We start from the raw sequence: 13,469 nt of genomic DNA, 5'->3' as shown, positions 1-13,469 counted from the left end.
TTTGGGTTTGGAATTGGAATCGGAATCGAAACTGGAGGCTATAATTAGAACCATATAAGTTTCACACTTCAAGACAGATTTATTCATTTATTTATTATCTACATATGATGATGATGATGATGATGATGATGATGAAGAAGTCTCAACTCTCAAAAGGACAGGCGGTGACTTTTTCACACTATTATATGAATGTGAGCTCACCACTAACAACTGGCCGAAAAAAAAAAAAAACAATTAAGTTTGAGTTCAATGGAAAGGTATACTAATCAACTGGCAATGATCATACCATCTGCACCTGTTTGTTTGACTTTTGTGCATATTAAGTACTGATTCTTGGGATGACACTGCATGTTTATATATATATAAGTTTGATCATGGAGGCTTGTCTCAGTCCAGGTCTGTCCTGGTGTAGGTTTTTAGTTTTGACCCCCATGTAACAACAGAAAACTCATCCTTGAATCTCGTCATATTTCATTGATTTTGTTCTCTATCATCTTGGCTGTTTTCACTTTGATTGCTTCCTCACGACGAAAGAATCACTATGACAATGGGAGAAATCTTTCTTGCAGCATTCCTTAAGGTGTTGTTGGAGAGATTGACCTCTCGTGACTTCCTCAACTATGCACGGCAGAAAGGAGTTGCCAAAAAGTGACGAGAGCTATTTGTAGGAAAGTCACATAACTTCAATCTTGAAAGAGTGACGAGAGCTATTTGTAGGAAAGTCACATCCCAGCTATGTGATCAGAATGATTTCAGTGAAGTGCAAGATGATTTGAACAGGGCAATAGCAGGTAAAAGATTTTTGATTGTTTTAGATGATGTCTGGAGCACATGTGACTACGAGTCATGGACAACAATGCAGTCCCACTTCAGTGTTGGAGCACCAGGAAGTACAATACTCGTCACAACACGTGAAGAAAAAGTTGCAAAATTGATTGGAGCCACTGAAGTGTACAATTTGAAGGTTCTATCAGATGAAGAGTGTCTGAATGTATTTATGCAACATATTAACAATCACAGACCACCAAATTTTGATGCAGTATTTGCCAAGAAAATTGTTGAAAAATGCAATGGACTGCCATTGGCGGCAAAAACTCTTGGTGGTATTTTACGTTGTGAAGAAGTTGACAGATGGAATGAAGTATTGGATGACAAGTTGTGGAGTATATCAAATAACGAGAGTAGCATACTCCCAGTTTTGAAGCTGAGTTATCATTATCTTCCTTCAACTTTAAAGAGGTGCTTTGCCTATTGCTCAATATTTCCCAATAACTATGAATTTAAGAAGAAGCAATTAATCCTTCTATGGATGGCAGAGGGTATTCTTCAGCAGCCAGAAGGAAGTAACCAGATGGAAGATATTGGTGGCAACTATTTTGAGGAGCTGTTATCTAGGTCATTATTTCAAAAGTCGAGCAAAAGTAATTCACTTTATGTAATGCATGAACTTGTTGGTGATTTGGCACGGTGGGCCTCTGGTGATACATATTTCAAATTGGAGGATAAGGTGGATGGCAAATGCTCTCCAAAGACTCGTCATTCTTCTTACATTTCCGGTAAGTTTGATGGGGTCACCAAATTTGAAAAGGCATTCTCTGAAGCAAAGAGTTTACGAACTTTCCTACAACTTTCAATCTCACATGGTCATGAGAATTATCTAACTTGTAAGGTTACTTTTGAGAAGTTGCCAAAGTTAGTGTTTACGAGTACTTTCTTTGAATGGCTATCAAATAAGTCTATTGCCGGAATCAATTGGTCATCTGAAGCATCTACGGTACCTTGATCTATCTCACACACTCATAACGAGTTTGCCTGAATCAACAACCACCCTTTACAACTTGCAGACGTTGATATTAGAAAATTGTTCTCAATTGAAGGCACTACCTGCAAAACTGAAGAATTTGGCAAAATTACGTCATCTGAACAACTCATGTGTGCCTTCATTGGAAGGAATGCCTCCTCAGCTAAATCAACTGACTAATCTCCAAACATTATCTAATTTTGTGGTGGGCAAAGGAAATGTGTCAAGGGTAGGAGAGATAGGGCCTCTATAGCTTCGCTGGACATTTTTTTTTTTTTGAGAAGATCTAGAATCCATTAATAACCAAAAAAATTACAAAGCATTGGAATAACCGGTTGTGGTATCAACACCACGACACATATTCCTACCAAGATCCATAGTTATGGGTCCATCACTAATAGTAACATCCATGAACCAAAAAAGTCCAACCCCTAACCAGTTTTTACGCCTATCACCCCAGGCTACAAAGAACGATAACCAATCCCGTGTCACGATAAGAATTCGTCACCAACATCCAGACGAACCAGTCCACCCTCTTCCACACCGTGTCCATAAACCGCAAGACCACATGCAAGGGAAATCCACCTTTCCGTTGATAACCAAACAGCATCGAAATTGTAACACATTGTTCCCGGGAATAACGCCAACCAAATGACACAACTACAAAACCACCATGACTCCCAAACCCTAGCTCAGTTGAGTAGGGACTTATTGATACTAACCAAAAAACTAAACCAAAACAGAAAACCCTAAAGTAAGCCAAACGAAGACTACTGAGACCCAGAACCATGTCCCAAAGAGCCGCCACGGTATCCCTGCTAGCACACATTCTCAGATCGATACAGTCATCTGAGATGTCTCCCACATCAAGACTAATCTGCGTGAGTCCAGTCAAGCCGCCACGAGAACTCCACCCCCAACCCAACGCATCTGTAAGCCTCCACCGCTGCCAAAATTCCCGCCTGGACTCCAGAACTACCCAGAGCCTCCGACCCCAATAGCACAGCCGACCACCGTCGATCCACCAACCAAAACCCATCTGCACAATCATCACATGCCAACCACCAAACCCATCACAAATCAGAACCAATGTGGAAGACCACCACTCCCCCTTTCCCCGTCGATCTGAAACACTCTGATCAAGTGCCGACGGAGCAACCCAGCCTAACGATTGCCGCGACAAGATTGCCATCGACTTCATAACCAGATCAGAACAACCAACAGTGATATCGCTGCCACTCCCCAAGGCAACAATCCATAGGTAACCATTGCTGCATCCCCTCGACCCCCCGTCCGGCAGCATCTGCCACACACCGGCGAAGCCAGAGGCTCCCACCGCCATTGGGGCGCCGCCGGACGAGAACCACCAACCACGAACGAGAGAACCCTAGAGCTCCGAGAGAGACGGGAGCTTTTTGTATATTAAATAAGGAGCTTCGCTGGACATTGTGCCTCAAAAGATTGGAAAATGTGACTAATGTTGAGGATGCAACAAGGGCAAACTTATTGAGCAAGCAAGGGCTTGATGCACTATAACTAGAATGGAGTGGCACTGATGGAAAGGAATCAGAAGTTCTTGACGTGCTAAAACCACACATAAACCTTAAAGAGCTCATCATCAAGGGTTATAACGGTTTGGAATTTCCAACACGGATTCAGCATCCTTTGTTCTCTGAAATGACCCTTGTGGTGTTAGAGAATTGTAAAAAATGTCGATTCTTGCCAGCACTTGGCCAATTACATTCTCTGAAACAACTCTTTATAAAAGGAATGTCTAGTGTTGAAAGTGTGGGTCCTGAGTTTTATGCTATGAATTTTGGCCTCGTATCCCGTATCGATCCGGGATATGGGTACGATACGTGCGGATACGCGGATCCGGATTTGGATGCGGTTTGGATACGTCCATATCTGAATAGGATACGAATTTTTGTAATTAAATTGGATACGCGGGGGTAATAGTGACTTTTTACGCTGAAAAAAAAAAGAAACAAAAAAAACAAAAAACCAAACCCAGATCGAGCTCTCTCTCTCTAGCCAGTTCCTTGCCCTAAAAAACTCCACAGCCCTCTGCTTTCCTCTCTCCTTTCTTCTCCTCGTAGCCCTCTGCTTCTCTCTCTCGCTCTCTTATATATCATTCCTTTCTTCTTCTCTTAATCAATCAACATGAGCTCATATTGGAAACCAAATGTTGATGGAAACTGGCATAAACAGATCCTCTCCCAAATATATAAAATAGATCGATAGCAAAGTTCAAGCATAACAAGGGAGAGACGAGATCTGGAAACTCAAACTAGCAAAGAAGAAGAAACAGATGAAAGAGGAGAGGGGGGGGGGGGGGGACTGAGAGAGGGTGCCCTGGGGGACCGTGACTTTTTTTTCCGTTTTTGTCTCGGGTAGGGATTAAAAAACAGATAGATAAGTAGGTATACACATGTTGCTTTCTCATAGAGGATCCACACCCATTGTGATAATGTATAAAATTAAATTGTAAATTGTGTATTTTCATATTTTCTTTTCTGATTTTTTATTATATATATATATATATATAAATATATATAATCGACGTATCCTTCACGTACCCGTATCCTATTATATTTAAGATGGGGTTGTGCCCGTTTGCCCAAAAACTCATGGTATTTTGCCCAATCAATCCATCATCCTTGTATTTTGCCCATTTACACAACTTTTAGGGGAAAAGACTCATAAGGGTAGTCCTTTCTAAAGTAGTGCCTAGTGTATCATATGCTGACTTTTGGGTCTAAAACTCACTTTTTCTTAGAAAACCTTGTCCCAACTTTTGAGAAAAACAAAACTAGCCTTCAACATGCCCAAGTGTTTCACCTAACGGTTACTTTAACAGGCGGAATCACTGCTGTTTGTTTCTATCCTAAGCTGATGCAAATTTTTCTAAAAACCAGGAATTCAGAACTTAAAGATAGTATAAGATACTGAACATGATTAAGATAACAGAAACTAACTTGCGAAATTAAAACTTGATGAAGTGGGTGATCACGCTGAAATTATTCACATAAACATAATTACAAGCTAAAATTTCAGAGCCTCATTCTCAGGTAAACAGCTGAGAAACTGTTTAGCTATCCATAAGAATGATTACAGTACTTACTTGAAAAGAAAACACACTTCTTCACACTAGACAGGAAGGAAGAGCAAATTGCTACTATCTCCTAGAATTTTTTGAATCTAGAACTGATCTGGAAATTTTCGAATCTAGAACTAATATGAACTGATGCTCTCCTCTCTTCGAATGCCTTCTAAGAGAAGCTAAAGCTCCTTATATAGGGAGCGGAACTCAAATTACAATTCAAAACAACAAAATGTACAGAACGACTCCGTGATTTCCTGCTTTCCTGAGTGCTCCTGCTGGTGGAGGTCGGACGAGGAAAAGCAAATTCCTTTAGGTGAAATGTTTTTCACCTTTCTTTTTGAAAAGCAAAAGTAGCTTTTGGGAAAAGTCCAAAAGCACTTTCGGTGTTTTTCTACACCTACTGCTTCACATGTTTTCGTCAGTTTCTGAATTGTGACCAAGGACAAATGAGTCGTTATCTGCCTAGGCCATTCGAGCAGTTGTAGCATTGTCTTCGACATCTGTATCAACATACATCTTATAGTGGTTGTCTGTTTCAAGTTTTTCCACCCAATGTAAGCATGCCAGTGTCGAATCTATCTCTTTTCTGGTAAGAGATAGGAATATGTCAATGCTGACTACGTCAGGATGATCGTAAGCAGTGATAATAATTTTTTCTCCTGCTGCCAGGAAAGTATTGTGGACATCTTCAGAGATGATCTTCTTGATGTATTCAAGAGTCATGGCCTTCATCCATGGAATGCTTGAGTTTGGCTGGCCATTGTACCCTACACAGGCTGGTTGAAGATATTTCCTTTGAATAATTCTCACATAATGATATGGAGGAATATATTCAACTTCACCGTTTGCCTTCTGGATCCATTCTGGAGGCGTGGATCTAAACTTCAGACGAAGCATACAGTCATTTTTTCTAATGTTTTTGACTGTGTTGACAATGATGGGTGGCAAACCTCTAAGATCATCATTTGTTTTAGTCCGTAGGTTATGGACAAAACCATTTTCAACAAGCCAGAGCTTGTGTTCTTGAGGATGTTCACTCTGAACATTGACCAAGTATCTCCCAACACAAGGTCCTGCAATGATAAAGAGAGTTGGGGGAACTAGATTCTCAGGATTATGTCTTCCTATCAGACTATGGAATTCATGCCAGTCTGATTCATTGAGTACCCTGATAGGGACCCTAGCACTTTCTGGGCTTTCAAGGAAGTGAATTTTTTCTTTTCTTACAACACTCTGCTGTGTCTGAATTTCTTCAAAATGTGGTCTACCATTTTCGTAGAGTTCTTCAGCTAATGCAAAGAGAGTTGGGAACATCAGACCACTGCTTCTTTCTTGAAAGGCAAATAAAAGATTATCCAGGATTGTCTTCTGGTGATAAGCTAGTCTCCTGCCAGTTCTGAACACAGGAGTATCAAAAGTTCTTAATTCATAATTAAAAACATTTATAACTCCAGTTGGAGTTGGTCTGCTTTTTGGCAAAGCAGCAGCCATCAACGGTCTTGATGAGCCTTTACCGTCTGCCGTTTGAGACGGGCTAGCCAATCCTTTACCCTGGGATTGATCAGTTGTGGCTAGTCCTTTAGGACTTAGCATAAACCTTTTGAGGACTTTTTCTTTGGGATCCTCTTCAGGTTCATGTTCTTTCCCAGTTCTTCTGCTTCTGGGATTACGACCTTCGTCGTCATCTCTTTCGCTGAACATTGCCATTTCTCTGGACAAGGCGTCTGGAAGATAATTCTTGTTTCCTGCAATTAATTCAACATTATAATCGTATTGGTTAAGAAATAATTGCCAGTTTGCTAATCTTCCTCTATTAGCAGCTTTATCAAGTTTGAAATTTTTGAAATTCTTTACTCTGGCACAATCGGTGCAGACAGTAAAGGGTTTTCCAAGAAAAGCTGGAGAATTTAAAATTGTTTTCTTGACAGCCAAAATTTCCTTTTCCCCTGTGGGATAATTAAGTTCTGCAGGGCTGAACTTGCCGCTACAAAATTTGCAAATCTTTTCAATGTTAGTTCTAGACGTTTTTGCCAGAACTACACCGAACCAATAATTATCACTCGCATCTGTCTGGAGGATAATTTCATCATTCTCTTCTGACTGTTGAAGAGGAGGGAGGTTTTTGCAGAGATTTTTTATCTGTTTCACAGTTTTTTCATCATCTTTTGTGAAGTTCCATTTTCTTTTAGAACTTGTCTTAGGAGATAACATCGCTGTTAACCCTGAGATTTTGGGAATGAAATCTCTCCCATAATTTATGACACCAAGGAATCTTTCTAGACTCTTAGCATCAGGAATTCTATCTGGAAACTTTCAGATCTTCTCAAGGATATGAGGTTGGAGTTTTATGACTCCATTCTTGATGTTTATTCCTAGGAAATCAACTTCATCGAGGATAAAGAAGATTTTCTTTTCTCCTAGGATAATTCCATGTTGAACTATCAGCTTTACTACCTCATGGAGGTGTTTCATGTGTTCTTCTCTGTTTTTGGAGAAGACCAGGATATCATCTATGTAGACGACGCAGAACTCCGCCACATGCTTGAAGATGTTGTCCATCTTTCTTTGGAAGATTGAGGGAGCTTGCTTTAGACCAAAAGGCATTACTACCCACTCGTAATGACCTTGTGGTGTTCCAAATGCAGTGAGAGGAATACTCTCAGGATGCATCTTGACCTGCCAGAAACCCGACTTTGCATCGAATTTCGAAAAGACTTTTGCTCCTCTGAGCTGGTTGATCAATACTCTTACTTGAGCAATTTGATAACCGTCTTTGACAGTCTTCTTATTGACATCTCTGTAGTCAATCACCATTCTAGCTTTTCCTCATAGATTTTCTGCATGATTTCTCACGTAGAAGGCTGGAGCATGATGAGGGCTAGTGGATGGTTGAATTAATCTCTTGTTCAGGAGATCTTCAATATCTTTTCTGAATTCTTTTTTATCTTCCTCTTTGTATTGAGGAATGGCTTTGACATGGCAGATAACATTCATGTCATGCAATCTCAATTCACAAACCACTGGGTCTTTTTCTCAAAACTTCTAAGGATCTATATCGATATTCTGTTCGAGTAGTTTCTTGATTTTTTCAAGAGTGGGAATTTTCTGAGACTCAAGCTTATTCTGGAAGTGCTTGAGGTTATGCTCATGGATGAAACTAGCTTCTTCATCCTCACTAGTTTCTTCATCTTCTTCTTCAGAAGATTCTACAACAAGTAGTTCTTCTTGTTGTTTGATTTGGAGTATAGGCTCAAATTTGGGTTTGTAGGGGGTAAGATCACCACTATTCTGTTGCGATCTCTGATATTGAGTAGTAAAACCAGGACCTACTACACTTTTTGCCTGTGTGAGTCGGTCTGCCCAGAACACCCGTTCTCCTTTTCTGAAGCCTATCGCTTCTTCATCCTGAATGAATCGTTGTTGGAGAATAAAGTCATTTCCCAACAAGAAATCTGATCCTTGGCCTTCAGATTGCCAAATGTTCTGGATGATAAATGTTCCTCCACCAATGGTGATATGAACATTTTTTGCTACTTTTTTCATGGTGAGATGGCTTCCATCAAATGTGACACCAGTAGTGGATTTTTTCTTATCTTCTTTCCAGAGTTCATCTGGAATTGCAAATCTCTTTACAACAGTAAATCCTGATCCATTATCTACAAAGGCATGTAGATGATATTTTTTATGATCAGGGAATTTTAGTCCAATCTCTATGTAGTTGCTGTATCTACTAGTAGAAACAACTTTCGATTGTTGAAGCTCATTTTCTTGAGCTTGTTCCTTTGGAATGAATGGTTTACATTCTTCTGGAACAATTTCTGGTGGTTGTTCAACCAGTTCAATATCTTTATCGATTTTTTCTTCATCGATGGTTTCTTCTTTCATTTTTGAGGAAGATGGAAGAGAAGGTTCCATAATTTTTTGGAACAGAATTTCTACCTCTTTTTCCTCTTCTTTCTCTTTTTGCTCAGAGAAATATTCTTCATATTCTTGTTTAACCAATTGGCTGACAAGGCCATTCTTGGTTTTTCTTCTTGCTTCAGCTATGAAGCATTCTTTGTGATAAGTCTTCTTTGACTCTTCACAAAAGATCGGGAGACCATTCTTTTCGTGACACAAGCAGTAGTCATAAACGAATGTACCAGGGTTCACCTGATAAGAAGACATTAAAGCTTCTGTCTTGCTTTCTTCCCAATTCTTGATTCTTAGAACATTCATTTGTCTTGATTCGAAGTACTCTACTTTAGAATCTGAGTCAGATTCAGATGAATCTTCTTCTTCAGACCAGGCAGAGTAAACTGACCTGTCGTCTTCTTCATCATCAGAATAGACTATTTCATAGCCTTTCATAGCCTTTCATGTTTGTTGATTCTACTATATGCTCATATTCTTCGAAAAGAGCCTTAGTAGATCTTTTACCCTTTTCCGGGCATTCATTGGCATAGTGCCCTTCAGCTTTACATAACCAACATCTGCAAGCTTTCTTGCTTGGTTGTTTATGCTGATTAGTATTCTTCTTTTTCTTGAAGAATTTCTTTTTAGGATTTTCATCCTGTTGTTTCTTATAATTGGAACTCTTCTTGAATTTCCAATCTTTTTTCTGATTACTCTTTTTGAATTTTTTAGAGTAATATTTTTCTTTCTTCTTTCTATGGAATTTGGATTCATGACATCCCCAGTTTGTGGGCATATCCAGTATTCCATAACAGAAATTCTCAACTCCTTTGAGTTGTTTCTTGGCCATCTTAGCTCTAAGATTGGCTTTGCATTGCTCTTTTAGTAATTGCCGGATTCTGTCGGCAATTCCTCCAACTGAAAATCTTTCAATTGGTTTTTCAGCTATGTTTTCTCTCACAGCTGTTCTCCATGGTTCAGGGAGTTTTCTGTGCAACAGATTAACTAGATCAGTATTCTCTAGTTCACCAATTGTACAGTAATATTCTTGAAATTCATTCAAGTATTCTTCGAAATATCTCATGTCACAGATTTTGAGAGCATAGATATTCGATTTGGCTGTTTCTTTAGCCTTTTCACTCAGATTTGAGAGATCTCCACAGAACTGATCGTACAGGGGTACTGCAAAATCATACGAAGATTTCGAAGTCTTGATTTCTTCCAGCCACTCTTTTCCTCTGGCTGTCTCCTTGAAAGAGAAGTAATACTTCTTTGCTACCCCGGTGAGAGTAGTTTCAAAGTACATCTGAAGATCAGGAGCTTCAAATTTTCCAAGGGTAAGAGCAGAGGCCATCATCAGGCTGTCTACCCATTGGTCAAGAGTTTTTCTCTTGTCTAGAGCTTTATCCAGATCTAGCCAAATTCCATAGTTAGAAATTGGTACTCTGGGTATCTTGTCCTCTGGGACAAATCTTTGAGAATTTCTTTCTCCATTTCTGCCCGTAGGGGCCTTCTGTATGGGGAGTTTAAGCTTTTCCTTTTCTCGAATGATGGAAGTTTTGGAGATTTCTCCTTCTTCCATTTCAATATCCTAGTAGGGAAGGAGTTTTCTTTCCTTTCCTGGATTGAATTTTTCCATTTCTTTGATTAGTTTTTCTAATCGTTCGGGATCTTCGCAATTCTCAGCTTCTTCATAAAGATCATAGAGCTTTTGTGCTCTAAGCATGTTTACTGATCTGTTCAGATCAGCTTCTAATTCTTCTTCAGATATTGGCTCTTCTATAATGGGTTTTGTACCACTAACACTAGCTTCTCTAGTGCTGTAGCTTCTTCTGAGAAGATTCCTGTTGACCCTGGGGTTCTCAGGACAGACATCACTTTTTCTGTGATTGTCAAAATTGAGACTGATTTCTCCAGTCTTTCTACTTTCATAAATTTTAGCTTTTGCACTTTCTGCTGGTAGCTTCGGACCAGATAATTTCCATTCAATAGGAAAAGTTACTTCATTCCAAGTAACCTTGTGAATCTGTTGTGAATGGTTTTTCTGACTGGTGAGGAATCCAGTTGTGAGACCAAGGATGTTGGAGATCCTTGTCTTTGGCTCCACTGTGGTGCTCATCAGTTTATAGTATATTCTGTATACTATCGCCAATTCTTGCATATCATTTTTCATTGATATGCCATCTGTCTTGACTCTCAGTCGGAGACAGTGGGCTGCATCCTTTAAGATGGTTGAGAAATTTGGGAAGCAGTTGAAATATGCCACTTGATTGCACAGAGATGCTTCTAAAGTTCCCAGTAAACTAGCTTGAAAGTCTGTCAGTCTGTTGTCTTGCAGGACACATAAAACTGAGCAGTTGATGCCTTTTCTTACCAAAAGCTTTATGCCGACTTGGACTGCTCCAATGTGCATAACTTGATATTTTTTTGCTCTTGCTCTGGCAACTTCTTCAGGAGTAACTAGCAGAAGATCTGTTTCTCTTGTTGTAGAGGGGGTTGTGAATTCAAGTAATTTGAAATGATGGCTGTCCATCAGGTCAAATGTTCCCCTTTTGTAGATCTGTTTGAAATCTAGCTTTGGAATTGAGGCGTTTTTTACCTCATGCTCGATTTCATTATATTCAAATTCTTCAGCATTTAGGAGTTGTACTCCTTTCTTTTTCCCGAAGATGCTTATCATTTTAACATCTCGAGTTTCTTTCGGATTTTCATACCGAATACTAGTAGAACTAGTTGAGGGCTCCAGAAAAATCATGTTTGGAACAAGATTCTTTTCTGGCCTTTCTAATGGTTTGAATCTATTAGCTTTCTTTGTTTTTACTGTAGGCACTTTCTTGTCCTTCAGTATATTTTTCATAGATTCCAGCGTTTTTTGTTGTTCATTGATTTTTCTACTGACGACTGTCAGCTTTTCTTCTTCCGTTTTTGGAAGTTCCTTGATATAATCCAGTTTGTTTTCCAATCTTTCCAATTGGTGGATTATAGCAGGTAATTTTTCTAAATGAGACTGACATCTAGATAATTCTAGTAACAGCCTCTGATATTTCTCATAAGAGGAATTTAATAGAGAATTTATTTTCTCTAATAACAATTCTGACATTGTCCCCATTAAGGAGGGGTTCTCCTTTGAGCTATTTTACAAGCTCTGATACCAGTGATGTGCGGATCTAACCAATGCTCAAATAATCAAGAGTTGGTGTTCTTCTTCAAGAACATAAAAGAGATTATCAATATCTTCTTCTAATTTATAGATCCTAGTTTGGAGTCTATAAATGATATCCTAGTAGTTGAGAGTTTTTTTGTTAAGACTATCTCTATAGTCTTTTAGCTTTTTCAATTTTTCTCTTTCTTTTTTCAATTCTTTGCTAGTATTCTTACAAATAGCAACTAATTCAAGTCTATCTACGATCGAAATTATGAATAATAAAGTCTACTGTTTACCGTCGAATAGAGGATGCAATTCAGCTGCAATTATATTTAGACAAATAAATTCAAGATGGGCCCACCACGTTTCATCAAAAGAAAAAAAGGAAACAAAAGAATAGTAAAAGCAAGAGAGAGGGGTATTAATGGGATAAACATTAAGTGAAAAGAATAGTTGGGAGAAAAAGAGAAAACTTTTGTGTGGGTTGGGTTGAAAATAAGTTGGTGGAGTGTATGAGGTTGTATTTGGTATTCTATGGGTAAGTGGTCATTATCCCATTTAAGATTTGCCATATCCACGTATCCGATCGTATCGTATCCGGATACTCGTACCTGTATCAGTGCTTCTTAGGTTTTATGGGAAAGCTGAGGGCTTGCCTTTTCCAGTATTAGAAACTCTTGAGTTCAAGAATATGGAAGATTGGAAGGAATGGTTTCCTTGGGAACAAAGTCAAGGAAATGGAGTTTTCCCTTGCCTAAAAATACTTTCCATCTCCACATGCCCCAAATTGAAAGGTAGCTTACCCAGGAATATTCATTTATTATCAAAGCTTGTGATTGATGGATGTGAGCAGTTGGTTGTTTCAACTACCAATTATAAACTGATTCACGAGTTAAATTTATGCGGTTGTAAATGGGCGGTGGATATATAGAAGTGGGGTAAAGTTTGAGTTATTAGAGGCCATGGAGCTTTCAAGTATTTCAGAGTTCAGATTTGAAACAGAAGAATTCCTGAAAGGATTTACAGTTTTACACAACTTAAAAATTTAAAGACTACTGGTTGTGAAGAGCTGACATCTTTATGGAAAAGTAGGAATAGATGGCTGCAACATCACATTGGCAACTCTCAGTCTCACTTTGTTCAAGAGCTGGTGTCACTTCAACAACTACACATCATTGGATGCTCAACTCTAATTTCTTTTCCAGAGGTTGATTTGCCACCTTTTCTTAAACACTTGAAGATTGAGTCATGCAGTTCCCTTGTATAAGGCTATAGTGCACTGTGTTATTCCAGTAGCCAATCTCTCTTCTTATACTCATCCAAGAAAAATTATACGCACTAATTAACACTGTTTTTAGTCATCATTATCATCAATACAAACTTATACCGACTTCATATGCAAATTCCAACTTCCAAGCTAACCTTTCCTTCCTTATATATTCTTAAGATGGTCTGTTGCATATGAAAACCAGGTGCTGGAGCTGTCGGGCCCACTGGAACTCTTCAAAGGCGTTAAAGCAGAA

At 39.0% G+C, this 13,469-nt stretch overlaps 1 protein-coding gene across 1 annotated transcript; it reads left to right on the top strand.

Moving 5' to 3' along the window:
* The first annotated feature begins 856 nt into the window (after positions 1-856).
* Positions 857-1,783, top strand: LOC112199615 (putative disease resistance RPP13-like protein 1). Its single transcript, XM_024340601.1, has one exon. It carries the CDS (start codon positions 857-859, stop codon positions 1,781-1,783), a length of 927 nt encoding a protein of 308 aa, XP_024196369.1.
* Positions 1,784-13,469: the final 11,686 nt, after the last annotated feature.

The sequence above is a fragment of the Rosa chinensis genome, chromosome 1, assembly GCF_002994745.2.
Source record: "Rosa chinensis cultivar Old Blush chromosome 1, RchiOBHm-V2, whole genome shotgun sequence".
Taxonomy (NCBI): Eukaryota; Viridiplantae; Streptophyta; class Magnoliopsida; order Rosales; family Rosaceae; genus Rosa; species Rosa chinensis.
The sequence above is the reverse complement of the archived record's forward strand: the minus strand, read 5'-3'. Positions and strand labels throughout refer to the sequence as shown.